This window comes from Oncorhynchus gorbuscha, linkage group LG04, assembly GCF_021184085.1.
Source record: "Oncorhynchus gorbuscha isolate QuinsamMale2020 ecotype Even-year linkage group LG04, OgorEven_v1.0, whole genome shotgun sequence".
NCBI lineage: Eukaryota > Metazoa > Chordata > Actinopteri > Salmoniformes > Salmonidae > Oncorhynchus > Oncorhynchus gorbuscha.
The window spans coordinates 74255960-74283137 of NC_060176.1; the positions used below are offsets into that span (position 1 = coordinate 74255960).

At 44.8% G+C, this 27178-nt stretch overlaps 1 protein-coding gene across 1 annotated transcript in view; it reads right to left on the bottom strand.

Moving 5' to 3' along the window:
• Window positions 1-630: 630 nt before the first annotated feature.
• The window catches only part of commd10 (COMM domain containing 10), a 49862-nt gene continuing 23314 nt past the window's right edge, over window positions 631-27178 (bottom strand). Inside the window, exons 6-7 of the mRNA XM_046348073.1 lie at window positions 1172-1234; window positions 631-1067 (exon numbers count right to left, since the gene is read on the bottom strand). Of these exons, the coding sequence (XP_046204029.1) occupies window positions 1029-1067; window positions 1172-1234 (102 nt within the window). The 3' untranslated portion in view covers window positions 631-1028. The remainder of the gene's footprint in view (window positions 1068-1171; window positions 1235-27178) is intronic.

The window sequence follows — 27178 nt, forward strand, 5'->3', positions numbered from 1 at the left end:
AAGTAGAGCAAAGGTTTCATTTTTTCCTCAGCTATTCTCCAAATTGTCCTGCCTGCGGCAGAGAAGCATGGAGCAGCTGCCAGAACCTACTCTTAAGCGAGTGACTAACTCATCCATTTTACAACGGCTTTAGAGCCCATTCTACATGCTTATTATCCCATTAACACAGACGCTGCCTGCTAAGTTTGATACAAAAACAACCAAAGGCGACATAATTGTTAAGAAGGAAACAGCAAATTGAAATGAAAACTTTGTTCAATAAAAATCTTCATAAATGTGATACAAGGTCATAAAGTGTTTTACTGTTTTCTCTAGAGGAGGAGGAGGCGGGGAAACGGTTTCTTCTTTTGTTCAGAGCGATGTGGACTTGACAGGTATTACGTGAGGAGGAAGGGATAGCGTGAGACCCTGGTAGAGAAAAACCTGTAGCTATCTGTTCTGGTGAAACCTTGACCGTTGGACAATTAACTTCATTTAAAATGGCTCCATTTTGTAAAGCTAATTGAAAATAATGTGCTTCATTTAGGAATGTCTGGCCCGCTAAGTGAGGAGATGAGGATTTGTACTGTGCCTTTGCACTTCTATCTGATGAAACTACAGGTGGGGTAAGAGAAGAAATAACAATGCCACTTTTCAAATTACAACTATTTTTTATATTCCTCTAGTGCTTTAGATTACATATACATGATATCATGTTCTGTGTTTGTACATTAGTAACATTTCATCAGCATTCATATAGAAACATTCATAAAAATAACATTCCCTGAATTTCACCAGCAACATTCATGTTGCACATCGGAAAACACAGGTAGAAAAATAGTTTCATTGAAGGATGAAATGTAGTTGGATTACAGTTCTATACACACACGCACATCCTTTGCTCTCAACAAAACAGGGAAATGTGAGATCTCCCTCATTATACCACCACATTGTTATGATAGGTGTCCTGTCAGTGTGCATGGGGAATTTGAATGACAACACTGCTTCTTCCATAGCTGTCATCATATAGAAATGGAATGGAACCCGCATCAGGTGAGGGAGTCCAATTGGGCTTGAACCGTCTCTAGCTGCAAGGAGACAGAGAATGTTTGACAATTAGGCGAAAGGAAACATGCCTGCGGGTGTTAAGGAGTCAGTGATGTGGAAAGCAGAACCAACATGCTGCACTGACCTGGTTGTAGAACTGAAGCAACTCCTGGTGGCTGAACTCCACAAACACTTTCTCCACCACACTCTGGAAGAGAAGAAAGATTCACCATGAGTCAACCAACATCACGGCCAACAACACTCCCTCCGCTCTCTATAAAAAACAACACTCCCGTCAAATATTTGTGCACTTCTGTCCATTGAAAGTAAGTACACCTACCGTCCAGTAATTCATTTGCATCACTGCATGTACACTGAACAAAAAATATAAAAACGCAACATGCAACAATCTGAAACATTTTACTGAGTTGAATTTCATATCAGTCAATTTGCTATTGTACACGTCAATCCAGAGCATCCTAAACATGCTCTATTGGTGACAAATCTGGTGAGTATGCAGGCCATGGAAAAACTTTTTAATCTTCCAGAAATTGTGTACAGATCCTTTGAGAAATGGGGTTATGCATTATCATCTGAAACATGGGGTGAGGCCGGCGGATGAATGGCACGACAATGGGCCTCGGAATCTCGTCATGGTATCGGTACATTCAAATTGCCATCGATAAAATGCAATTGTCTTCGTTGTCCGTAGCTTATGCCTGCCCATACCATAATCCTACTGCCACCATGGGGCACTCTGTTCACAACATTGACAACAACAAACCGCTCACCCACCACGGTTGGAAAGCTGGTTGGAAGTACTGCCAAATTCTCTAAGACAACATTATCCCCAGCACAAGGTGCTGTTTAAACAGCTTCTTGATATGCCACACCTGTCAAGTGGATGGATTGTCTTAGCAAAGGAAAAATGCTCACTAACAGGAATGTAAACTTCGCACACAAAATTTGAGAGAAATATGCTTTTTGTGCGTATGGAACATTTCTGGGATCTTTATTTCAGCTCAGGAAACATGGAACCGACACTTCACATGTTGCAACTATAAAATAGGAAATATATTGTGAAAAAATAACAAATAATAAGATACCAAGGAATTTAATCAAACCAAGACTTTGCTGTGAGAGTTATCCCAGTGTTGGGTTGTACACACACACACACACACACATGCACACATGCATGCACGCACGCACGCACGCACGCACGTAGCCGGAGCTGTGGGGCTGAAGACACAATGGGGGATGGAATGTGTCAGAGCACATTAATGAAACAGATATTAATTAGACCTAACATTATCATCCATAATTAAGAGAAGGGGAAATGTCGTGTCTCACCAAAGCCCACTTGGTATGAGCGAACATGAAAATGTAGGGCACACACACAGACCCACCCATCCACGAACACTTGACTTGAGGTTTGACAAGGTAACAGATATTGTGCAACCATATTTGCACATTATAAATATGTGACACAAGTCAAATATTATATTGTGGCAAATTAATTCTGGGAATGAACCGGAAAGGAGCATCTAAGGAGTCTCAGCCTCCAATATTTATGCTGCTGTAGTTTATGTGTCGGGGGGCTAGGGTCAGTTTGTTTATCTGGAAATTCGGTGTCCTGTGTAAATCTATATTGGCTTTAGAATTCTCTCCTTCTCTCTTTCTTTCTCTCTCTCGGAGGACCTGAGCCCTAGAACCATGCCCCAGGACTACCTGACATGATGACTTTAGTCCACCTGGCCATGCTGCTGCTCCAGTTTCAGGAGCTGGGTCTTTAAACCATGCCTAGGACTACCTGACATGAGGACTCCTTGCTGTCCCCAGTCCACCTGGCCATGCTCCTGCTCCAGTTTCAACTGTTCTGCCTTACTATTATTCAACCATGCTGGTCATTTATGAACATTTGAACATCTTGGCCACGTTCTGTTATAATCTCCACCCGGCACAGCCAGAAGAGGACTGGCCACCCCACATATGCTCTGGAATTCTCTCTTTCTTTCTCTCTCGGAGGACCTGAGCCCTAGGACCGTGCCCCAGGACTACCTGACATGATGGCTCCTTGCTGTCCCCAGTCCACCTGACTGTGCTGCTGCTCCAGTTTCAACTGTTCTGCCTTATTTGACCATGCTGGTCATTTATGAACATTTGAACATCTTGGTCATGTTCTGTTATAATCTCTACCCGGCACAGCCAGAAGAGGACTGGCCACCCCACATAGCCCGGTTCCTCTCTAGGTTTCTTCCTAGGTTTTGGCCTTTCTAGGGAGTTTTTCCTAGCCACCGTGCTTTTACACCTGCATTGTTTGCTGTTTGGGGTTTTAGGCTGGGTTTCTGTACAGCACTTTGAGATATCAGCTGATGTACGAAGGGCTATATAAATAAATTTGATTTGATTTTGATTTGATTTGATCTACAAAAATCCCAAAAGATGACAAAAAGCCAAAACATATTGGCTTTAGAATTGCCCATTCAATCTTCACCCCTTAATACTTTATTTGTTGGTTTCCAGAGACCTTGGGATGATACATAGAGCTGGTTGAAGTCTTTAAAATACCAACAACAAACTTCCTGTGATGGGGAGGTGAACCAGAGGACAGACCTAAAGGGTGAGGGATGTGATCTTCTCCACAGACATATATCAGGAGGGGATCCTAAACATCAATGTGTCTGTCTGCCTGCCCGGCTCAGTCACAGAGGGGTTGGCTGTGTGTGGAGGTGTCAGTGTACATGTCATTGGTGGTGATGGGGAGGGAGGCACGGTTTAAACACAGCCCAGTGTTTCAGCACCAAGGCCTGAGTAGGATTTGACAGATCTGGGCTAACACTAATGGGTATACTTCAAGAACACATGAAAAATTGAGGTAGCTAGGACAAGAGGATCAGGAGATACTGCACTGCATCTCTCTGTTTGCATGGGCTTCCTGTGCAAATAAATGCTGGTTAGAGAAGGACAATTCAATTATGTATTGGTGAAGAAATAACCTCTGGGTACAAGGTATGGAAAAGAAACAACCCTTTTTGGGTAAAGGTATGGAACAGAACGAACCCGTTTTGGGTACAAGGTATGGAAGAGAAATAACCCTTTTTGGGTACCCTCTCACAGGGTACAAGGTATGGAAGAGAAAGAACCTGTTTTGGGTACCCTCTCACAGGGTACAAGGTATGGAAGAGAAACAGCCCTTTTTGGGTACAAGGTATGGAAGAGGAACAAACCGTTTTGGGTACCCTCTCACAGGGTACAAGGTATGGAAGAGAAACAACCCTTTTTGGGTACCCTCTCACAGGGTACAAGGTATGGAAGAGAAACAACCCGTTTTGGGTACCCTCTCACAGGGTACAAGGTATGGAAGAGAAACAACCTGTTTTGGGTACCCTCTCACAGGGTACAAGGTATGGAAGAGAAACAACCCTTTTTGGGTACAAGGTATGGAAGAGGAACAACCTGTTTTGGGTACCCTCTCACAGGGTACAAGGTATGGAAGAGAAACAACCCTCTCACAGGGTACAAGGTATGGAAGAGAACGAACCCTTTTTGGGTACAAGGTATGGAAGAGAAACAACCCTTTTTGGGTAAAGGTATGGAAGAGAACGAACCCTTTTTGGGTACTAGGTATGGAAGAGAAACAACCCTTTTTGGGTACTAGGTATGGAAGAGAAACAACCCTTTTTGGGTACTAGGTATGGAAGAGAAACAACCCTTTTTGGGTACTAGGTATGGAAGAGAAACAACCCTTTTTGGGTACAAGGTATGGAAGAGAAACAACCCTTTTTGGGTACTAGGTATGGAAGAAAACAAACCTGTTTTGGGTACCCTCTCACAGGGTACAAGGTATGGAAGAGAAACAACCCTTTTTGGGTAATGGTATGGAAGAGAACAAACCTGTTTTGGGTAATGGTATGGAAGAGAAAGAACCTGTTTTGGGTACAAGGTATGGAAGAGAAAGAACCTGTTTTGGGTACCCTCTCACAGGGTACAAGGTATGGAAGAAAAACAACCCTTTTTTGGGTAATGGTATGGAAGAGAACGAACCTGTTTTGGGTACCCTCTCACAGGGTACAAGGTATGGAAGAGAAACAGACCTTTTTGGGTACAAGGTATGGAAGAGGAACAAACCGTTTTGGGTACCCTCTCACAGGGTACAAGGTATGGAAGAGAAACAACCCGTTTTGGGTAACCTCTCACAGGGTACAAGGTATGGAAGAGAAACAACCTGTTTTGGGTACCCTCTCACAGGGTACAAGGTATGGAAGAGAAACAACCCTTTTTGGGTAATAGGTATGGAAGAGAAACAACCCTTTTTGGGTACTAGGTATGGAAGAGAAACAACCCTTTTTGGGTAATAGGTATGGAAGAGAAACAACCCTTTTTGGGTACTAGGTATGGAAGAGAAACAACCCTTTTTGGGTACTAGGTATGGAAGAGAAACAACCATTTTTGGGTACTAGGTATGGAAGATGATAGTTTGAAGTGCTGCCATAGAGGTTGATCTATGATTTGTAAATGAATCATTATGATTTCATGTTATAATGTCAACCTATCCGATGATATTCAAGCAGCAGGTAGTGTTATTTTATGATAGGCCTAATCTCAGCAGGTGAGGAAAGGTTGACATAAAAATGCACTTTTCATGAATTATTTGTTATTGTGCACTAAAAAAAAAGGTCTGATTTGCAACACTTGTCAAAGCTTTATGGAGCAAGTGCTATGGAAAGGAGAATTGCTATTAGTGATAAAAGCACAGAGCGATAATACAAGACCGCTCCTACTTGTGACGCATCACCCTAACGATCCAAACCATTAAACACTGGACCTAAATAAAATAAAAACACCATGTCAGAGATACAATGTTGATTTACACGAATAAAGAGAAAAAAACACTAAGAATACAAAACATTGTCAGAGAACACTCGGTAGATACCTAGAGAGAGAATGGGAATGTCAAATCCTGACAAACAGCTAAACTGCAATTAAATTGACGTATTGATCATGTTTACTTGTCAAAACAATCGCCAAAGCACTGAGATGCAGTAGATGTCACTACAGTCCCTGGTTCGAATCCAGGCTGTATCACATCCGGCAGTGATTGGGAGTCTCATAGGATGGCGCATAGGTTTGGCCAGGGTAGGCAGTCATTGAAAATAAGAATTTGTTTTTAACTAACTTGCCTCGTTAAATAAAAAACGCTGTATGTACCTTACTAAATACTTGCTGTATACTTTCGGTGAACGGGACTAAATTGGGAAACGTACAGATTTCCCTGGAAATCAATATGAACCCCCTAAATAAATGTGCAAGGCATACACGTTTTGCAGGGTTATGTGGCTTGACAGTTAAATGAGGCCATTTTGAATGCTCTTGCCTTTGCCTTGTGAATTGTTGATGGAAATCTTGACAGAAACAGGAGGCAGAGCTGTTGGGTTTCTGGCATCTCACCCTCAGCTCCCCAAACATTCTTAATTATGAATAAAAAAATCCAACTCCTGGGTTAACCGTTGCCATGGACACAGAGCTCTTAAAAAGCCAGCTTGAAGGTGTATGGTGCTGTCTGTTTTTGGCACAAAATGTCAGACATCCCTATGTATTTGCAGAGCTGGGAGGGATATGCTGTTAAAGGGAAATGTCAAAAATATACTACTTCATATTCATCATCTCCAGCATCATGCTGCTTTTGCAACAGCTAATGGGGATCCTAATAAAATACCAAAAATACCCCAACATATGTGACAACGCAGCGTTTCTATGGTTTGTAGTAAAACAGAGAAAGATGAAGGTTTCCAATTACATCGGTCTGCATTGTGTGATTTTAACCAATTATGAGTAGGCATTGCTTACTAATTGCCTCCTAATTGGTTGAGGATTTCATTGGAATCAGTTATCTTCCTCAATCTTTTTTTACTACAAAACATAGAAACGTGTCATTTTCACATATGTTGATGTTGGGGTGGTGCTGGAGATGACTATGAAATGTCTTTTTTAAACGTAAATTCCCTTCAAGTATAATTTTATTGTCAATCATTTCTCACAGGTGGCAGAAAAATGGATGTGTGAGGGAGAAAGCTGTAATATTCTGTTACCAACACAAGGGCATGAAAACTGCTCAAATGTCAATGTAATTTGTCTTTTAATTGAAGGTGAGAGGAAGATAATATTCATGCTTGCTGGAATGCTTATTGAATAGTCTGATGAGTTGGGAAAAAACACACGGAGTGGAATTGGTAAAAGCCAAATGTGTTGGACGTTTAGGTCATCATGAATTCTATCAAACTTCTTCATTCACATGTCAACACAACCATTATGTTGCATGACAAATGTAAATGAAAAGTCACAAATCTGACATTCACTCAGATCCAATATACAAGTCAAACAGTCTTCCCTGCCACACCCCCCTGGAGGGCCTGACACCTGGGGAAAGGTGTCTGCCTGTCGGTGTGCGTCAGTCTGCCTGCCTGCCTGTCGGTGTGCGTCAGTCTGCCTGCCTGCCTGTCGGTGTGCGTCAGTCTGCCTGCCTGCCTGTCGGTGTGCGTCAGTCTGCCTGCCTGCCTGCCGGTGTGCGTCAGTCTGCCTGCCTGCCTGTCGGTGTGCGTCAGTCTGCCTGCCTGCCTGTCGGTGTGCGTCAGTCTGCCTGCCTGCCTGTCGGTGTGCGTCAGTCTGCCTGCCTGCCTGTCGGTGTGCGTCAGTCTGCCTGCCTGCCTGTCGGTGTGCGTCAGTCTGCCTGCCTGCCTGTCGGTGTGCGTCAGTCTGCCTGCCTGCCTGTCGGTGTGCGTCAGTCTGCCTGCCTGCCTGTCGGTGTGCGTCAGTCTGCCTGCCTGTCTGTCGGTGTGCGTCGGTCTGCCTGCCTGCCTGTCGGTGTGTGTGTCGGTGTGCCTGTCTGTCTGCCTGCCGGTGTGTGTGCGTCAGTCTGCCTGCCTGCCTGTCGGTGTGCGTCAGTCTGCCTTCCTGCCTGCCTGTCGGTGTGCGTCAGTCTGCCTTCCTGCCTGCCTGTCGGTGTGCGTCAGTCTGCCTTCCTGCCTGCCTGTCGGTGTGCGTCAGTCTGCCTGCCTGCCTGTCGGTGTGCGTCAGTCTGCCTGCCTGCCTGTCGGTGTGCGTCAGTCTGCCTGCCTGCCTGCCTGCCTGTCGGTGTGCGTCAGTCTGCCTGCCTGCCTGCCTGTCGGTGTGCGTCAGTCTGCCTTCCTGCCTGCCTGTCGGTGTGCGTCAGTCTGCCTTCCTGCCTGCCTGTCGGTGTGCGTCAGTCTGCCTTCCTGCCTGCCTGGCGGTGTGCGTCAGTCTGCCTGCCTGCCTGCCTGTCGGTGTGAGTCAGTCTGCCTGCCTGCCTGCCTGTCGGTGTGCGTCAGTCTGCCTGCCTGCCTGTCGGTGTGCGTCAGTCTGCCTGCCTGCCTGCCTGTCGGTGTGCGTCAGTCTGCCTGCCTGCCTGTCGGTGTGCGTCAGTCTGCCTGCCTGCCTGCCTGTCGGTGTGCGTCAGTCTGCCTGCCTGCCTGCCTGTCGGTGTGTGTGTCTGTCTGCCTGCCTGTCGGTGTGTGTGTGTCGGTGTGCCCGTCTGTCTGCACCTATCTGTGTCTGTCAGTGTCTGTCTGGAGACAGTGGTCAGCCCAGGGAGAGACTACATCCCCTAAATTCCATCACACCATAAACATGCCAGGAGACAATAGGTAGGATATTTACAACGCTACAATTCAATGGGATTTTCAACTGTCATAAATAGATGGAGGGTTTGTGCAAATTCCTGGCTGTGGCCCCCAGCATGCAGTCAGATATGTGTAGATTACGCCCACTGAGCTGAGGGGGCCCCAGGCTGGGAGCCAATGTGCCAATCTGCCACTCAGAGCTCTTCTGATTGGAGTCACCAGAGGCCCAGTCTGGATTCTAATGCCTGGTACTGGTACTGGTACAGGGAGAAGTGAGTGACTTTTAGATGTCACAGAGGGACACTGTGGTTTATGACCATTAACTAGAAACCATGGGCTTTCTCAACAACCACAACTGACAAGGTTGTTTTGATGTGTCTTCACAGAAGCATGACTGGGTGAAGCATTGCTCCTGCCGAGCCTTTGCAGAGGCAGGACTGTGACGTTACGTCTTTCACACCTTTGTTCCTGCTGTTGTAGACGCCCAGGGGCAGAGAGCTGTTTTTTCTTCTAGCTCTGCCTGCATTTCAAAAGCCCACATATAAACAGGCTACCAGAAGCTCATATATAAACAGGCTACCAGAAGCCCACATATAAACAGGCTACCAGAAGCCCACATATAAACAGGCTACCAGAAGCCCACATATAAACAGGCTACCAGAAGCCCACATATAAACAGGCTACCAGAAGCCCACATATAAACAGGATACCAGAAGCCCACATATAAACAGGATACCAGAAGCCCACATATAAACAGGATACCAGAAGCCCACATATAAACAGGCTACCAGGGAAGCATCCATCCATTGCAAGATTGGATTGACATTTGTTGAAAGCTAAGTCGAATCAATCCCCAGATGAATACAAAGATCCAATTAGAGAATAGGAGAGCATATGTCTACATGCTCGGCCAGCCAGACTTGAGCACTGCAGAAAGATAAACAAAAAAAATGACAGAGGATCAGACAGAGGACACATCAGACAGCAGACGATCCTAATGGCAGCACTCCTGAAAGGATTGGGTTATCAGACTGTTACAAATGGAAACTCGGGCTTTCTGGAAAATAAGGATGTTTAAATAAAGACCCGTTCTGATGTGAAAACCTGATGCAAGAGACAAGAGGATTTCTCTAGAATAGAATATATGTTCATGACATAGGATATCAAAGAAAACATTCTCTGTGTCTTTTAACACCAGGTTTGACTGACACGCCAAATTCGTAATAGACGATGAGCATATATTTAGGACCTGTACAGACATTTGGGATACAAAGGATGTCCTCGGTGGTCGAATGAAAATAACAATGGCAGTTTTGCCTATTGGTTTGTATACTAATGATGTCAGAGGCAGAATTCCTGTTAGTGCTTGATTACAATAAACCACATCCTCTGTTGAGACTTCAAAAACAATGAGGCCGTCGCTGTGCTCCACCCACGACATGCAGCGCACACATCCGACTCCGGACCAACCTAATCTGCATTGCTCAACCACAACACAAAACCCTGAATGCTTTATTGAGAGGTTAATGTTGGTCTGAGCTTGAAGCCTCCGGGGAAATTGTTGGGTCATTTTGTTTAGCAGTTAAAAAAATAGAAGTGTCCCTCTTAGCTGACTGACTTGACTGTACCCTAGTCTTACTGAACCCCAGCTGACTGACTGACTGTACCCTAGTCTTACTGAACCCCAGCTGACTGTACCCCAGTCTTACTGAACCCCAGCTGACTGTACCCTAGTCTTACTGAACCCCAGCTGACTGTACCCTAGTCTTACTGAACCCCAGCTGACTGTACCCGAGTCTTACTGAACCCCAGCTGACTGTACCCTAGTCTTACTGAACCCCAGCTGACTGACTGACTGTACCCTAGTCTTACTGAACCCCAGCTGACTGACTGACTGTACCCTAGTCTTACTGAACCCCAGCTGACTGACTGAACCCTAGTCTTACTGAACCCCAGCTGACTGACTGACTGACTGACTATACCCTAGTCTTACTGAACCCCAGCTGACTGACTGACTGTACATCCTCTGTTGAGACTTCAAAAACAATGAGGCCGTCGCTGTGCTCCAACCACGACATGCAGCGCACACATCCGACTCCGGACCAACCTAATCTGCATTGCTCAACCACAACACAAAACCCTGAATGCTTTATTGAGAGGTTAATGTTGGTCTGAGCTTGAAGCCTCCGGGGAAATTGTTGGGTCATTTTGTTTAGCAGTTAAAAAAATAGAAGTGTCCCTCTTAGCTGACTGACTTGACTGTACCCTAGTCTTACTGAACCCCAGCTGACTGACTGAACCCTAGTCTTACTGAACCCCAGCTGACTGACTGACTGTACCCTAGTCTTACTGAACCCCAGCTGACTGACTGAACCCTAGTCTTACTGAACCCCAGCTGACTGACTGACTGACTGACTGTACCCTAGTCTTACTGAACCCCAGCTGACTGACTGACTGTACCCTAGTCTTACTGAACCCCAGCTGACTGTACCCCAGTCTTACTGAACCCCAGCTGACTGTACCCTAGTCTTACTGAACCCCAGCTGACTGACTGACTGAACCCCAGCTGACTGTACCCTAGTCTTACTGAACCCCAGCTGACTGACTGTACCCTTACAGTCTTACTGAACCCCAGCTGACTGTACCCCAGTCTTACTGAACCCCAGCTGACTGTACCCTAGTCTTACTGAACCCCAGCTGACTGTACCCTAGTCTTACTGAACCCCAGCTGACTGTACCCTAGTCTTACTGAACCCCAGCTGACTGTACCCTAGTCTTACTGAACCCCAGCTGACTGTACCCTAGTCTTACTGAACCCCAGCTGACTGTACCCTAGTCTTACTGAACCCCAGCTGACTGACTGACTGACTGTACCCTAGTCTTACTGAACCCCAGCTGACTGACTGACTGTACCCTAGTCTTACTGAACCCCAGCTGACTGACTGACTGTACCCTAGTCTTACTGAACCCCAGCTGACTGTACCCCAGTCTTACTGAACCCCAGCTGACTGTACCCTAGTCTTACTGAACCCCAGCTGACTGTACCCTAGTCTTACTGAACCCCAGCTGACTGTACCCGAGTCTTACTGAACCCCAGCTGACTGTACCCTAGTCTTACTGAACCCCAGCTGACTGACTGACTGTACCCTAGTCTTACTGAACCCCAGCTGACTGACTGACTGTACCCTGGTCTTACTGAACCCCAGCTGACTGACTGACTGTACCCTAGTCTTACTGAACCCCAGCTGACTGACTAACTGTACCCTAGTCTTACTGAACCCCAGCTGACTGACTGACTGTACCCTAGTCTTACTGAACCCCAGCTGATTGACTGACTGTACCCTAGTCTTACTGAACCCCAGCTGACTGTACCCCAGTCTTACTGAACCCCAGCTGACTGTACCCTAGTCTTACTGAACCCCAGCTGACTGTACCCTAGTCTTACTGAACCCCAGCTGACTGTACCCTAGTCTTACTGAACCCCAGCTGACTGACTGACTGTACCCTAGTCTTACTGAACCCCAGCTGACTGTACCCCAGTCTTACTGAACCCCAGCTGACTGTACCCTAGTATTACTGAACCCCAGCTGACTGACTAACTGTACCCTAGTCTTACTGAACCCCAGCTGACTGACTGACTGTACCCTAGTCTTACTGAACCCCAGCTGATTGACTGACTGTACCCTAGTCTTACTGAACCCCAGCTGACTGACTGACTGTACCCTAGTCTTACTGAACCCCAGCTGACTGACTGACTGTACCCTAGTCTTACTGAACCCCAGCTGACGGACTTACTGTTCCCTGGTCTTACTGAACCCCAGCTGACTAAATGTAGCTTAGTCTATCTGGAGCGGGGGGAATTTTCACACGCCTCTCGCACTGCCGTTCAGTACAGTACACAGCCTGGCGCAATAAAAGAGCACAAAGGCTGGGATTGTCCCCGGCCGCGGCCTAGCCAAAGAGCTGTAATGACAGGCTTTGCCACACAGAGGCCTCTTTCAGAGCAGGCCTCACCTCTGGGCACCAGCTAGGCCTTGCCTTCCTTCCCGGTGCCCCCACCCCCTCCCAAAATGGGAATTAGGTCTCCTCCTCTCCGGTTCCCTTGACCTCCGCACAACAGGAATACTCCAGGGGCAATGCAGGTACAACGTTGTTGTGACACTCTCTGTTAATCAGTTAGCCGGCTCTTCTGTTAACTCATGCACTGGTTCTTTTTTGGAGAAAGGCCTTGACAAGTCATGTTGAACCAATCCAACAAAGACGTTTACAAAAAGGATGAAACCCAACGCAGGCAGATTACCGGACTTCAACTCAAACAAACCACCAGATCCTACATCCCTCTCATCCTCTCCGATCCAAAAGGGAGAGGTTGACGTATCTCCTAGGGTTTAAACTAAAACATATCTAAACATACATTCTCATCAGGCAGTAAGCTTTGCGGTGCCTCTGAATGCATCTTAACTTCCATGACCAATTTTCTCTCTGGGGGCTGCTGTGGCTGGGTGCTGTTGCTCTCTGTCTGAGCTCATTTCGAAAGGCTGACTTTGGTAACTGCTCTACCACATGAGAAATCAACTGGCCCTTGTAACGACCGAAAGCAGCTCTTTATTTTGTCTGGAAACAAGCGTCAGTGTTTTCCTTAAAGCAACGCAGGGAGCTTCCAGTGTTTCAAAGCTGGCAGTGTTTGAGGAGACAGCGCAGATGTCAAGAGGAAAGAGTGAGCCCCTCCTGTTTACTCAGAGTGACACAGGCTGTAATAACACAACACTTTGATTCAAAGCTGCGGACAGAGAGGCCTCGCTGCGGACAGAGAGGCCTCGCAGTGGACAGAGAGGCCTCGCAGCGGACAGAGAGGCCTCGCAGCGGACAGAGAGGCCTCGCAGCGGACAGAGAGGCCTCGCAGCGGACAGAGAGGCCTCGCAGCGAACAGAGAGGCCTCGCTGCGGACAGAGAGGCCTCGCAGCGAACAGAGAGGCCTCGCTGCGGACAGAGAGGCCTCGCTGCGGACAGAGAGGCCTCGCTGCGGACAGAGAGGCCTCGCTGCGGACAGAGAGGCCTCGCTGCGGACAGAGAGGCCTCGCTGCGGACAGAGAGGCCTCGCTGCGGACAGAGAGGCCTCGCTGCGGACAGAGAGGCCACGATGCGGACAGAGAGGCCACGCAGCGGACATGGAGAGGCCTCGCTGCGAACATGGAGAGGCCTCGCTGCAGACAGAGAGGCCTCGCTGCGGACATTGAGAGGCCTCGCTGCGGACATTGAGAGGCCTCGCTGCGGACATTGAGAGGCCTCGCTGCGGACATGGAGAGGCCTCGCTGCGGACAGAGGCCTCGCTGCGGACAGAGAGGCCTAGCCAACGATGAACATTTCAGATTTGGTATAGAAGTTGTATTTTCTTTGATAAAAGTATCGGGATAAGGCTCCATACAGAACATATATTTCTAGTTTTAATCTGGTTAAAGTATTTCCCTAAATATATCCATAGATGAGCATTATCTTCACTAGACATTATGCATGGCAGGCTCTGACATGCTAATTCGGCGGAAAATATGAATCCAAATGGATTCCTTTTCCCGCCAATTACATCAACATACATGCTCCACTGCACATAGAATAGGACATAGAACAGTGCCCACGTACAACCTTGATTCGATTCAGAACAACAAGTCGAAGTACATGGATCGGGCTTCTTCTCTAGTCCAGCAGCTTAATAGTTTATCCACCATGGCCCATTTACCTCCATCTGTTACTTGTCTGAAACATGGACCTCACTTGTGAAGTCTCCCCATGCAAGTCATTAGTGTGTTTGTTTATGTTCTGCTTGTGGCCTCAAAGGACAACATACCTTGTTAGGAAAGCTTTAAAAGTGGAAATAAGGCTACATTTCTGCTGTCCCACGACGCAAGTTATTTCCATAATGTAGCACTCATGGAGGGCACGTCGGCCTCATTAAGACACTCGCTAAGGACCAGATTAGCACCGCATTAGCATACAGGAGGGTCCTACAATATAATTACTTTACAGTAAAGTGCAGAGACGGAGATAGCTCATATATATATATATATAGGTGTGTGTGTGTGTGTGTGTGTGTGTGTGTGTGTGTGTGTGTGTGTGTGTGTGTGTGTGTGTGTGTGTGTGTGTGTGTGTGTGTGTGTGTGTGTATATATATATACATACACAGACAAAGTTATGTACTCGACATAATGGCACCCTGAAGCTTTGTTATGAAGTGAAATGTCGGACAGTCCTTCGTTAGCCAAGTCAAAAGCCAATTCAGGAGCTCTGCCCTGGATATAGTTTTAATGACGCATGCTACTGCAGACAGGAAAGATAAACTTCCCCCGTTGTAATTAGTGAGAAGTGAAGGGAAACTGACTTAAAGCAAGGGGAACGGTAAAACACGTGTCTACAGAGAGCAGCACCACAAGGCCAGGCACCTCCAGCGGTCTCCATTCTAGTCTATGTGTCTACAGAGAGCAGCACCACAAGGCCAGGCACCTCCAGCAGTCTCCATTCTAGTCTATGTGTCTACAGAGAGCAGCACCACAATGCCAGGCACCTCCAGCAGTCTCCATTCTAGTCTATGTGTCTACAGAGAGCAGCACCACAAGGCCAGGCACCTCCTGCAGTCTCCATTCTAGTCTATGTGTCTACAGAGAGCAGCATCACAAGGCCAGGCACCTCCAGCAGTCTCCATTCTAGTCAATGTGTCTACAGAGAGCAGCACCACAAGGCTAGGCACCTCCAGCAGTCTCCATTCTAGTCATGTGCTGCTCAGAGCTCATGTCCCTCTGCTCTACATTGAAAATCATCTCCAATGTGAGCTCCCAGGGACAAGAGATTATTTGTTTTAAAGGTTGGCTAATTCATTAAAAGCAAGTCCATGGCCAATGCCCATACCAGCCAGTTCCCACTAGTTTAGTTACTTTGAGATTCGATTTGATAGTAAGTAAGTCTTTGAGATAATTTCTTTATGGCTGATTTGGTTGAATAACATTCGGTTTGAATGGTTCTACACTGAACAAAATATAAAACATGTAAAGTGTGGGTCCAATGTTGCAGAGCTGAAATAAAATATCCCTAAAAATGTTCCATATACACAAAAAGCTTATTTCTCTCAAGTTCTGTGCACAAATTTGTTTACATCCCTGTTAGTGAGCATTTCTCCCTCGCCAAGATAATTCATCCACCTGACAAGTGTGGCATATCAAGAAGCTGATTAAACAGCATGATCATTACACAATGCCACAGATGTCTCAAGTTGAGGCAGGGTGCAATTGCCATAACTGCAGGAATGTCCACCAGAGCTGATGCCAGAGAATGTAATGTTCATTTCTCTACCATTACGTCGTTTTAGATAATTTGGCAGTACGTCCAACCGGCCTCACAACCGCAGACCATGTGTATGACGTTGTGTGGGCAAGCAGTTTGCTGATGTCAACACTGTGAAATGAGTGCCCCGTGGCTTTGGTGGGGTTATGGTATGGGCAGACAGAAGCTACGGACAAAGAAGCACAATAGCATTTAATCCATGGCAAGTTGAATGCACAGCGATACTGTGACAATCCTGATGCTCTGGATAGACATGTACGACAGCGTGTTCCAGTTCCCTCCAATATCCAGCAATTTCGCACAGCCATTGAAGACGACTGGGACAACATTCCACAATCAACATCTTGACCAACTCTATGCGAAGGAGATGTGTCGCTAATGGAGATCCTAATAAATCAAATCACGCTGCCTGAGGCAAATGGTGGTCACACCAGATACTGTCAGGTTCTGATCAACACCCCTACTTTTCTTTTTACATTTAAATAAATAAATAAAAAGGTATCAGTGACGAACAAATGCATATCTGTATTCCCAGTCATGTGAAATCCATAGATTAGTGCCTAATTCATTCATTTCAATTGACGGATTTACTTATATGAACTGTAATTCAGTCAAATCTTTGAAATTGTTGCACGTTGCGTTTATATTTCTGTTCAGTATATTATTAGGCACTTCATAGAAATGCATTGTGTCACTGTTTTCTGTTGGAATTCACTCTCAAAACATAATTGTTCCTCTGCCATACAACATGTAATGATTAATACAATTATTTACGGATATAAAAAACTAACCTCATTTTGAATTGAATAAAAAAATAATGATCAGTAAATTTGGGTGTAAAAAAACTGGAGCGTTGTAGTTTTATACACCAAGTGCAAAATTCTAAGATATAATACTGCCATAAAGTACACACAAATTTACTTTCAGCAATGTTTCAAAACCCCTCTGGTCACCTTTGTGCCAGTCTTGTCACCTTTGAACCAGCCCTTCTTTCAAACTCAAGACAGAGACGTGATAGTGGAGACCTGTGTTCTTGCCAAGATGACAGAATTGCTTGAGTTGTTTTTCTACCCTATTTCTCCATCTCAGGTCAGGCACAGTCACATCAGACTTCTGTCATGCAAACTCTGTAAATATCTCAAATGTTGAGGTCCGATAGTTTCTCTCCAAAACAAAATTATTTCAGGGTGAGAATGGTACTTCAAATTGAAATTCACAGTGCTACCTATATTAAATGGGAAACATTGACTAAATGTTTGAGTCTTTTATATAGTTGGACTAAAATACATCAATTACACAGCCGACTGACAGATTGGCATCTGACCATAAACAGAGTTGTGGTGGCTAGTTTTTCACAACAGAGTTAACTTCAGTTTCTGAGCTGTAGGGATAAGGAAGCCCCAGAAGGTGCGGGTGGAATTGTCTCCTTCGGAATGCTTTTACCAGCACAGCTCTGACTAAAAGGATTCTGGGGCTTTTGACGTAATGGTGAGGAAACTGCATGGTTGAAGTAATAGCCAAAGGCAGAGGGCTTTTTTCTGCCCTTCGCATCTTACCGCCTCATTCTACTCCACACCAATGTGCCTTTTTAGGGGCTGCAGAGCTGGCTGTCTTATCAACGACTGCCAGGTCCCTGCAATGCTGAGTGGAAGCCACTGTCAAAACCACCCTGTATCATTCCTTCACCAGCACAATAAAGCCGACACACATTCTGATTACAGGTTTATCACGCCCAACATAAAGTCTGCCGTCAACTGGAGGCGCCATTTCTACAGAATTCCAGACAGACACTGTGCTTAATTGGTACACTATAAACAGGGTATATGAAAGCAGTCTAAGAAGAAACAACCCAAGAAATAGTCACATCTCAATCTAGACAGGAGGCTGAATGAAATGAGATTTTAAACATCCTGGTCATTATCAGATAAATGATTAATAGAGGCAATTATTGGGAGAGAGAGTACAAGTATGAAGGTTAATGATGTGATATGGCAGACCTGTGTCCAATATGCATCGCAAAATGTTTGAAACATTAGCTAATCATATATAATAACGCATATCCAATAATCTGAATAACACACTGGATCGCAGGATTCAAAACATTTGACATGTATTTTTAAAAAAGCTCCTTTTTACCAGCTCAGTCACAGCCTCCCATTCATCTATTTTCAATAACTTATTATTTCATACTTAAATGTTTTTTTAGGAACCCTATAAAATCTAGTACGTGCAGTAGACGGAATTCATCGGACACGGACACTGCAAAACCAAAAGCACACACACTGTATATAGATTTTTATATTGTGTTATTGACTGTACGTTTGATTATTCCATGTGTAATTCTGTTGTTTTTGTCACACTGCTTTGCTTTATCTTGGCCAGGTCGCATTTGTAAATGAGAACTTGTTCACAACTGGTCTACCTGGTTAAATAAAGGTGAAATATATATATTTTTTAAAGCAAGGAAACTGCAGTTAAAGTGATGCATGACTGCAAAACATATCTTCAACAACACAGGCAGGATTATTCTTTGTCCATTGTTCAAATGCTATCGAGATGCAATCAAAATACCCATATTGTCTTATCACCTGAACCAAGATAACAATCGAGGTTGTAATCACGTTGTTGCCAAGAGATGCTTTTCCACTGCCTTGTAGCACCCCATCACCATGTTTTCCAATTAAAATAGCCTACCATCCTGCTAGGCTTTATATTTGCAAAGCCACAACCAAATGACAAGGTGAGAGAGGTGGGGGGGACCAAACTCTTGGCCAAAGACCCAGGATAGATCACCTGCAGGATGAAGTACGCCTAGAGCATCCTGTCTGGGGCCACATCCTTGGAAATATCACTCACCTACATAAAGAGAGTGGTTTGACGGTTCTAATAAGCTATTGAATAGAACAACGAAGATGAGACGACTTACAGCATGTTTTGTCTGTAAAATGCACAATCTGTGCGGAATACAATCACGCAGAAAAATGTACTTAAATCCGAAGAGTTTATGGAGAAGCCAAAGTCCCCATAAAAAAATTAACAATTAAGACAGCAAATATTTGTATTGCCTGCTTGCCAGTTGGTAGAAACAATGTTGAAATGAATTCTCAAACACATAACCTACTTATAAAACCACGTGTACAAAAAAACTAAGAAAACATATGCAGTGAACAAATATGTAGCTAGGAGCTGCTTGGTGTGGAGAACAAGTTCTGCTTTATTAATGCAGTATTCTTAACTGTAGGGATTTGAGGATGAGTACATCATTAGTGTGAACAGAAAAAGCTCAGTGTGACACTAACAGTTCATTTCTTAATGATTTATTTCACCTACACTTTATTTAACCAGGTAGGCCAGTTGAGAACAAGTTCTCATTTACAACTGCGACCTGGCCAAGATAAAGCATAGCAGTGAGACAAAAATAACAGTTACACATGGGATAAACAAAACGTACAGTCAATAACACAAAATAATTACAGAAATTTGACTTTAGAATTATGACTGCAATGTCTGTAGAGAGCTGCCAGGTAATTTTTTGAATTAATTTGATTTAACTAGGCAAGTCGGTTAAAAACAAATTCTTATTTACAATGACGGCCTACTGGGGAACAGTGGGTTAACTGCCTTGTTCAGGGGCAGAACGACAAATTTTTACCTCGTCAGCTCGGGGATTCGATCGAGCAACCTTTTGGTTACTGGACCAACGCTCTAACCACTAGGCTACCTGCCACCCCAAATTTGCTACTAAAGAACAACTATTTTTAAGTGGTTAAAAGTCTGGGCTGAGGAACGTAGGCATGCCTGTTAGTCTTTCAGGTCAACTGCAATTCACTTTGCTATCACCCGCCCACAACGCCTGCCGTTTATCTGAAACCCAAGATGATAAATCGGTTGCTGCTCTTTATGACTTTCAGAATGGACCGAGGGACCCTCACCCACACCATTAAAACAGATGAATAACAGTAGGAGCGGTTTTAAACAGCTCCCTTCAAATTTGGGATGAATAATTAAGAGGGCACAGCACATTGATGAAGCTAGCAAATTCCCATGAATGGTCAAAAAAACCAAAAAGACAAGCGTCTTCAGCTTTGAGCGTGAGCAGTCATGCTTTATCAGCACCTCTGAGCTTAAGTCATCCTTTGTGAGTCTAGTCCATAACACCAACTCTAAAGGTCAGGGTCTCAGGGGGGTGCAAGCCGGTCCTGTTTGTTCTACTACAGTATGGAACCTACAATAGGATTAGATCCTGTGTCTAAATGAAGACAAGGGGTAGTATTCTACCACTGTATATATCCTCAAATTAATCTGCAGGACAAACACAGAAACATCCTTATGTAAATTCTTGGTGAGCTAGTTGCTGTTCGGTTTGCAAAACCGGGTGTAAAAACCACTGAGGAGGGCTGTTGTATTAAATAAATGTATAGGACTAGCATTTTGAACGAACAACTTTATTGACACTTAAAAAAAGGAAGGTAAGATTGTACAAATAAGAGCACAAAATGTGGTTCTGGGTTAACGTGAGTGTACTGTTATGCCAGAACCACACAGACTTTGCGTGTGAGTAGAGCGCGCCAAGTCACATCGCACTGCGTAGCGTATGCCAACTTAACGGTCACGAGCATCGATAATAAACAGTTGTGTTTGTGATGTTCGCTATGTAGCCCTTGTGAATTATTGTTGCACGCTCCTTTTGACTCACCTTACATATGTCCTACGGGAGCCACCGTACCTGCCTCCTGTTGTTATGTTGGCTCAGGAACATCAGGAGAGTTGTAGCTAATACACCCTAGCACTTAGAACGAGACGAGCTAAATTCTTTATTTCCACATAACATTATTCTCTCTTGAACAGAGTTCCTGGAGTTTCCCAGCCGTAGCCTGCCATGGCTATATGCCTGTGCTCGAAATCAGGTAACAAAGGTAGGCATAAAGTTATTGTTTTCAAATAGGCGTATGTATTATTGGTACTGGCAGCTCAACTTAAACACTTTTTAACTATACATTTCACAATTCCAGATGTCAATGCACAAACAGTCCATTTTCTCACTTTACCAGCATTGCTTCACATAAACGTGAGAAAAAGAGACTGGATGTTCTAATTTGAAACGCATGACGGCCCGTCTGTTGTTTTCTCACATTCACCAGTGCATTCTAATTCCAGCGTGTACACACTCGTTCACACACACACACACACACACACACACACACACACACACACACACACACACACACACACACACACACACACACACACACAAAAATGCTTTGTTTGATATGGGCTTTACTCGAACCTGGATCTGGAGAAGACAACAACACAGGCAGACTATGGGGCATGCAATCTAGTTCCCCAGGCCCATAATATGTTTGAATGATTCATTAGGATTCACAAAAGGTATTGTTTGGCTGTTTTACCTTTCAGGTTAAATCCTATACATAATTTATACCTGACAAAACCGACTGAACTTAAAGAAACACAATGTATTCAAGGTATGGCAGGCCCCAGCCAGCCAGCAAACCCTGACAGCAGATAAAAGAAAACTAGCTCGATTCATTTTTTCTATGTCAAAGCTAAGTCCTATTGATTCAAATCCCATCTACAGATACGTGTCTGAATCCAGTATAAATGTCAGTGCTTGAACAGTGTAATTTCCAAATGTTCTTTCCCCTTAAATACAGCATAAATAGTTGATCAGTCAAGTTTATTAAACACTATTTCAATTAATTTTAGAGGTTTTAGAGTTTAAATTAGAAGTGTTTGATAAAAAACACAAGATGTTCATTTGGAGTCCCTCTGGATATTTGCAGAGAGATTCTCACCCTCTACTACAACATCTCCACGTCTTTAGTTAAGTAACTTGCGACGCCACAACATTAAAACAAAGATTCCCCTCTTAACATATGACATCGTTCATATAGCTTTGTTTCATATCTCCGCACCACCTATCTGCACTACCTTCGCTATCTAGCACGCCCGAGATCACATTGGAATTTAGCATTGCTTTGATGAAGCCTTGATGCAATAAAGCCATCTGGTCTCATCACATGGAGCTTGCTTGATTTTTCTAAGCCCCATTTCTGCCCGGGCAGATCCCAGCGGATAAACTCCAACAGGGAGTGGGTTCCAAGTATTGTGTCCACACAGCCTTTATGATCCAACAACAGATAAGAAGTCTAGCTATTAATAGAACAATGATGGAGACATATGGCAGAGGATATAGTCAGGGAACGTAAGTAAATTGCTTACATGTTCTTTCCAACCCATCCCGTGTTTCATTGAAAATGCGCAATGCAGCAGAAAAATGATTGGTTAATGCTTTCAGTAGTTCAGTGCCACTGTAAAGCCACATTACTCAGGTTTGATGATGATGAGAGTCGATACACAGGGACCAAGGAGCAGAGATCAGTTTATAGCTATGGATAGACAGAGTATTCCTAATAGGCAATACAGTACTGTACTGACGTAGGCATGCTTTCATTCATTTAATGTTATATAAAAATAAATCAACCTGACAAGACCTGAAGAGAGACATGAAAAGAGCTGCAACCGTATTCTTCAAAAACTTGCCAAAATGGTTTATGCTATAGCCTAAGGGGATAAAAAAAGACATTTACAATGGATTCAGAAAGACCCCTACACATGGTTACATTTCAGCCTTATTCTAAAATGAATGAATTAATCAATGTTTTCCCCATCTACCCACCCACAGTACCCCATAATGACAAAGCAAAAACAGTTAAAAAAAAATCTAAAAACAGAAATACCTTATTTACATAAGTATTCAGACGCTTTGCTATGAGACTCAAAATTGAGCTCAGGTGCATCTGGTTTCCATTCATCATCCTTGAGATGTTTCTACAACTTTATTGAAGTCCAGCTGTGGTAAATTCAACTGATTGGACATGATTTGGAAAGGACACACCTGTCTTTATAAAGATCCCATAGCTGACAGTGCATGTCAGAGCAAAAGCCAAGCCATGAGGTCGAAGGGATTGTCCATAGAGCTCAAGAGACAGGATTGTGTAGAGGCACAGATTTGGGGAAGCGTAAGAAAAAATGTCTGCAGCATTGAAAGTCCCCAAGAACACAGTGGCCTCCATCATTCTTAAATGGAAGAAGTTCGGAACCATCAAGACTATTCCTAGAGCTGGCCGCCCACCCAAACTGAGCATTGGGGGAGAAGGGCGTTGGTCAGGGAGGTGACCAAGAACCCAATTGTCACTCTGACAGAGCTCCAGAAGGACAACAGTCTCTGTAGCACTCCACCAATCTGGCCTTTATCATAAAGTGGCCAGATGGAAAGCACTCCTCAGTAAAAGGAACATGACAGCCCGCTTGGAGTTTGCCAAAAGGCACCTAAAGGTTCACCTCAGATCATGAGAAACAAGATTCTCTGGTCTGATGAAACCAAGATATAAACTCTTTGGCCTGAATGCCAAGCGTCACATCTGGAAGAAACCTGGCCCCATCCCTATGGTGAAGCATGGAGGTGGCAGCATCATGCTGTGGGGATGTTTTTCAGCGGCAGGGACTGGGAGACTAGTCAGGATCGAGGGAAAAAAAAAGAACGGAGCAAAGTACAGAGAGATCCTTGATGAAAACCTTTCCAGAGCGCTCAGCACCTCAGACTGGGCTGAATGTTCACCTTCCAACAGGACAACAACCCTAAGCACACAGCCAAGACAACACAGGAGTGGCTTCTCTGAATGTCCTTGAATGGCCCAACCAGAGCAAAGACTTGAACCAGATCAAATAGCTCTGGAGAGACCTGAAAATAGCTTTGCAACGACGCTCACCATCCAACCTGACAGAGCTTGAGAGGATCTGCAAAGAATGGGAGAAAGTGCTGAGCAAAGGGTCTGAATACTTATCTAAATGTGATAGTTTTTAATTTTTAATACATGTCCCAAAATGTCTAAAAACCTGTTTTTGCTAAGTCATTATGGACTATTGTGTGTAGACTGGTGAGGGGGGGGGGGAATTCATTTTGGAATGAGGCTGTAATGTAACACAATGTGGAAAAAGTCAAGGGGTCTGAATACTTTCCCCACTGTAGCTTCACCAACCAACATACTGCAGAGCTTCATTTAACAAAGCTTTTCAAGCACATCCTAGGCCCCCAGTCTCAAATTGTTGCTTTGGTGTTGAAAAAGGCTTGTTTTGAGTTATGGTGGGGATTGATTCAACACTGATGGCACACAGACGTCAAACAGGAATGGTTTCTGGCGTGTCAGATGCTGGTGCATCTCTTTAGGCCTGCTGAGCCATTTCCCATGGAACAATCTGATGGGGAGAGCGGAGTATGAAAGTGACATACTGATGCTGCATCTATAATTAATCTGGTTGCTCTAAACAAAGTATTGTGTGTGGGGTTAAAGACCTGAGTGTGGGGTTTGACCAGATATCCCATGGGGATCTGCCACAACCACACACCACTGAATACAACTAAACAAACCTTTGTATGTACAGTTGAAGTCGGAAGTTTACATACACCTCAAAAAAATGAAGGGAACACTAAAATAACACATCCTAGATCTGAATGAATGAAATATTCTTATTAAAGACTTTTCTTTACATAGTTGAATGTGCTGACAACAAAATCAAACAAGAAATTATCAATGGAAATCAAATTTATCAACCCATGGAGGTCTAGATTTGGAGTCACACTCAAAATCAAAGTGGAAAACCACACTACAGGCTGATCCAACTTTGATGTAATGTCCTTAAAATAAGTCAAAATGAGGCTCAGTAGTGTGTGTGGCCTCCATGTGCCTGTATGACCTCCCTACAACACCTGGGCATGCTCCTGATGAGGTGGCGGATGGTCTCCTGAGGGATCTCCTCCCAGACCTGGAGTAAAGCATCTGCCAACTCCTGGACAGTCTGTGGTGCAACGTTGGTGGATGGAGCGAGACATGATGTCCCAGATGTGCTCAATTGGATTCAGGTCTGGGGAACGGGCGGGCCAGTCCATAGCATCAATGCCTTCCTCTTGCAGGAACTGCTGACACACTCCAGCCACATGAGGTCTAGCATTGTCTTGCAGTAGGAGTAACCCAGGGCCAACCACACCAGCATATGGTCTCTCATCTCGGTACCTAATGGCAGTCAGGCTACCTCTGGCGAGCACATGGAGGGCTGTGCAGCCCCCCAAAGAAATGCCACCCCACACCATGACTGACCCAAACCGGTCATGCTGGAGGATGTTGCAGGCAGCAGAACGTTCTCCACGGCGTCTCCAGACTGTCACGTCTGTCACATGTGCTCAGTGTGAACCTGCTTTCATCTGTGAGGAGCACAGGGCGCCAGTGGCGAATTTGCCAATCTTGGTGTTCTCCGGCAAATACCAAACATCCTGCACGGTGTTGGCTGTAAGCACAACCCCCACCTGTGGACGTCAGACCCTCATACCACCCTCATGGAGTCTGTTTCTGACCGTACTGAGAAGACACATGCACATTTGTGGCCTGCTGGAGGTTATTTTGCAGGGCTCTGGCAATGCTCCTCCTTGCACAAAGGCGGAGGTAGCGGTCCTGCTGCTGGGTCGTTGCCCTCCTACGGCCTCCTCCACGTCTCCTGATGTACTGGCCTGTCTCCTGGTAGCGCCTCCATGCTCTGGACACTACGCTGACAGACACAGCAAACCTTCTTGCCACATCTCGCATTGATGTGCCATCCTGGATGAGCTGCACTACCTGAGCCACTTGGGTGGGTTGTAGACTCCGTCTCATGCTACCACTAGAGTGAAAGCACCGCCAGCATTCAAAAGTGACCAAAACATCAGCCAGTAAAAATAGGAACTGAGAAGTGGTCTGTGGTCCCCACCTGCAAAACCACTCCTTTATTGGGGGTGTCTTGCTAAATGCCTATAATTTCCACCTGTTGTCTATTCCATTTGCACAACAGCATGTAAAATGTATTGTCAATCAGTGTTGCTTCCTAAGTGGACAGTTTGATTTTACAGAAGTGTGATTGACTTGGAGTCACATTGTGTTGTTTAAGTGTTCCCTTTATTTTTTTGGGCAGTGTACATTTAAATTAAGTTTTTAAAAAATCATTCCTGACATCTGAGTAAAAATTCCTGTCTTAGGTCAGTTAGGATCACCACTTTATTTTAAGAATGAAATGCCAGAATAAGAGAGAGAATTATTTATTTCAGCTTTTATTTCTTTCATCACATTCCCAGTGGGTCAGAAGTTTACATACACTCAATTAGTATCATGTAGCATTGCCTTTAAATTGCTTAACTTGGGTCAAACATTTCAGGTAGCCTTCCACAAACTTCCCACAATAAGTTGGGTGAATTTTGGCCCATTCCTCCTGACAGAGCTGGTGTAACTGAGTCAGGTTTGTAGGCCTCGTTGCTCGCACACGCTTTTTCAGTTCTGCCCACAGGATTGAGGTCAGGGCTTTGTGATGGCCACTCCAATACATTGACTTTGTTGTCCTTAAGCCATTTTGCCACAGCTTTGGAAGTATGCTTGGGGTCATTGTCCATTTGAAGACCCATTTGCGACCAAGCTTTAACTTCCTGAATGATGTCTTGATGTTGCTTCAATACATCCACATCATTTTCCTGCCTCATGACGCCATCGATTTTGTGAAGTGCACCAGTCCCTCCTGCTACAAAGCACCCCCACAACATGATGCTGCCACCCCCGTGCATCACGGTTGGGATGGTGTTCTTCGGCTTGCAAGGACCCCCCTTTTTCCTCCAAACATATTGATGGTCATTATGACCAAACGGTTCTATTTTTGTTTCATCAGACCAGAAGACATTTCTCCAAAAAGTACAATCTTTGTCCCCATGTGCAGTTGCAAACCGTAGTCTGGCTTTTTTATGGCGGTTTTGGAACAGTGGCTTCTTCCTTGCTGAGCGGCCTTTCAGGTTATGTCGATATAGGACTCGTTTTACTGTGGATATAGATACTTTTGTACCCGTTTCCTCCAGCATCTTCACAAGGTCCTTTGCTGTTGTTCTGGGATTGATTTGCACTTTTCGCACCAAAGTACGTTCATCTCTAGGAGACAGAATACATCTCCTTCTTGAGCAGTATGATAGCTACGTGGTCACATGGTGTTTTTACTTGAATACTATTGTTTGTACAGGTGAACGTGGTACCTTCAGGCATTTGGAAATTGCTTCCAAGGATGAACCAGACTTGGAGGTCTACCATTTTTGGGGGCAGAGG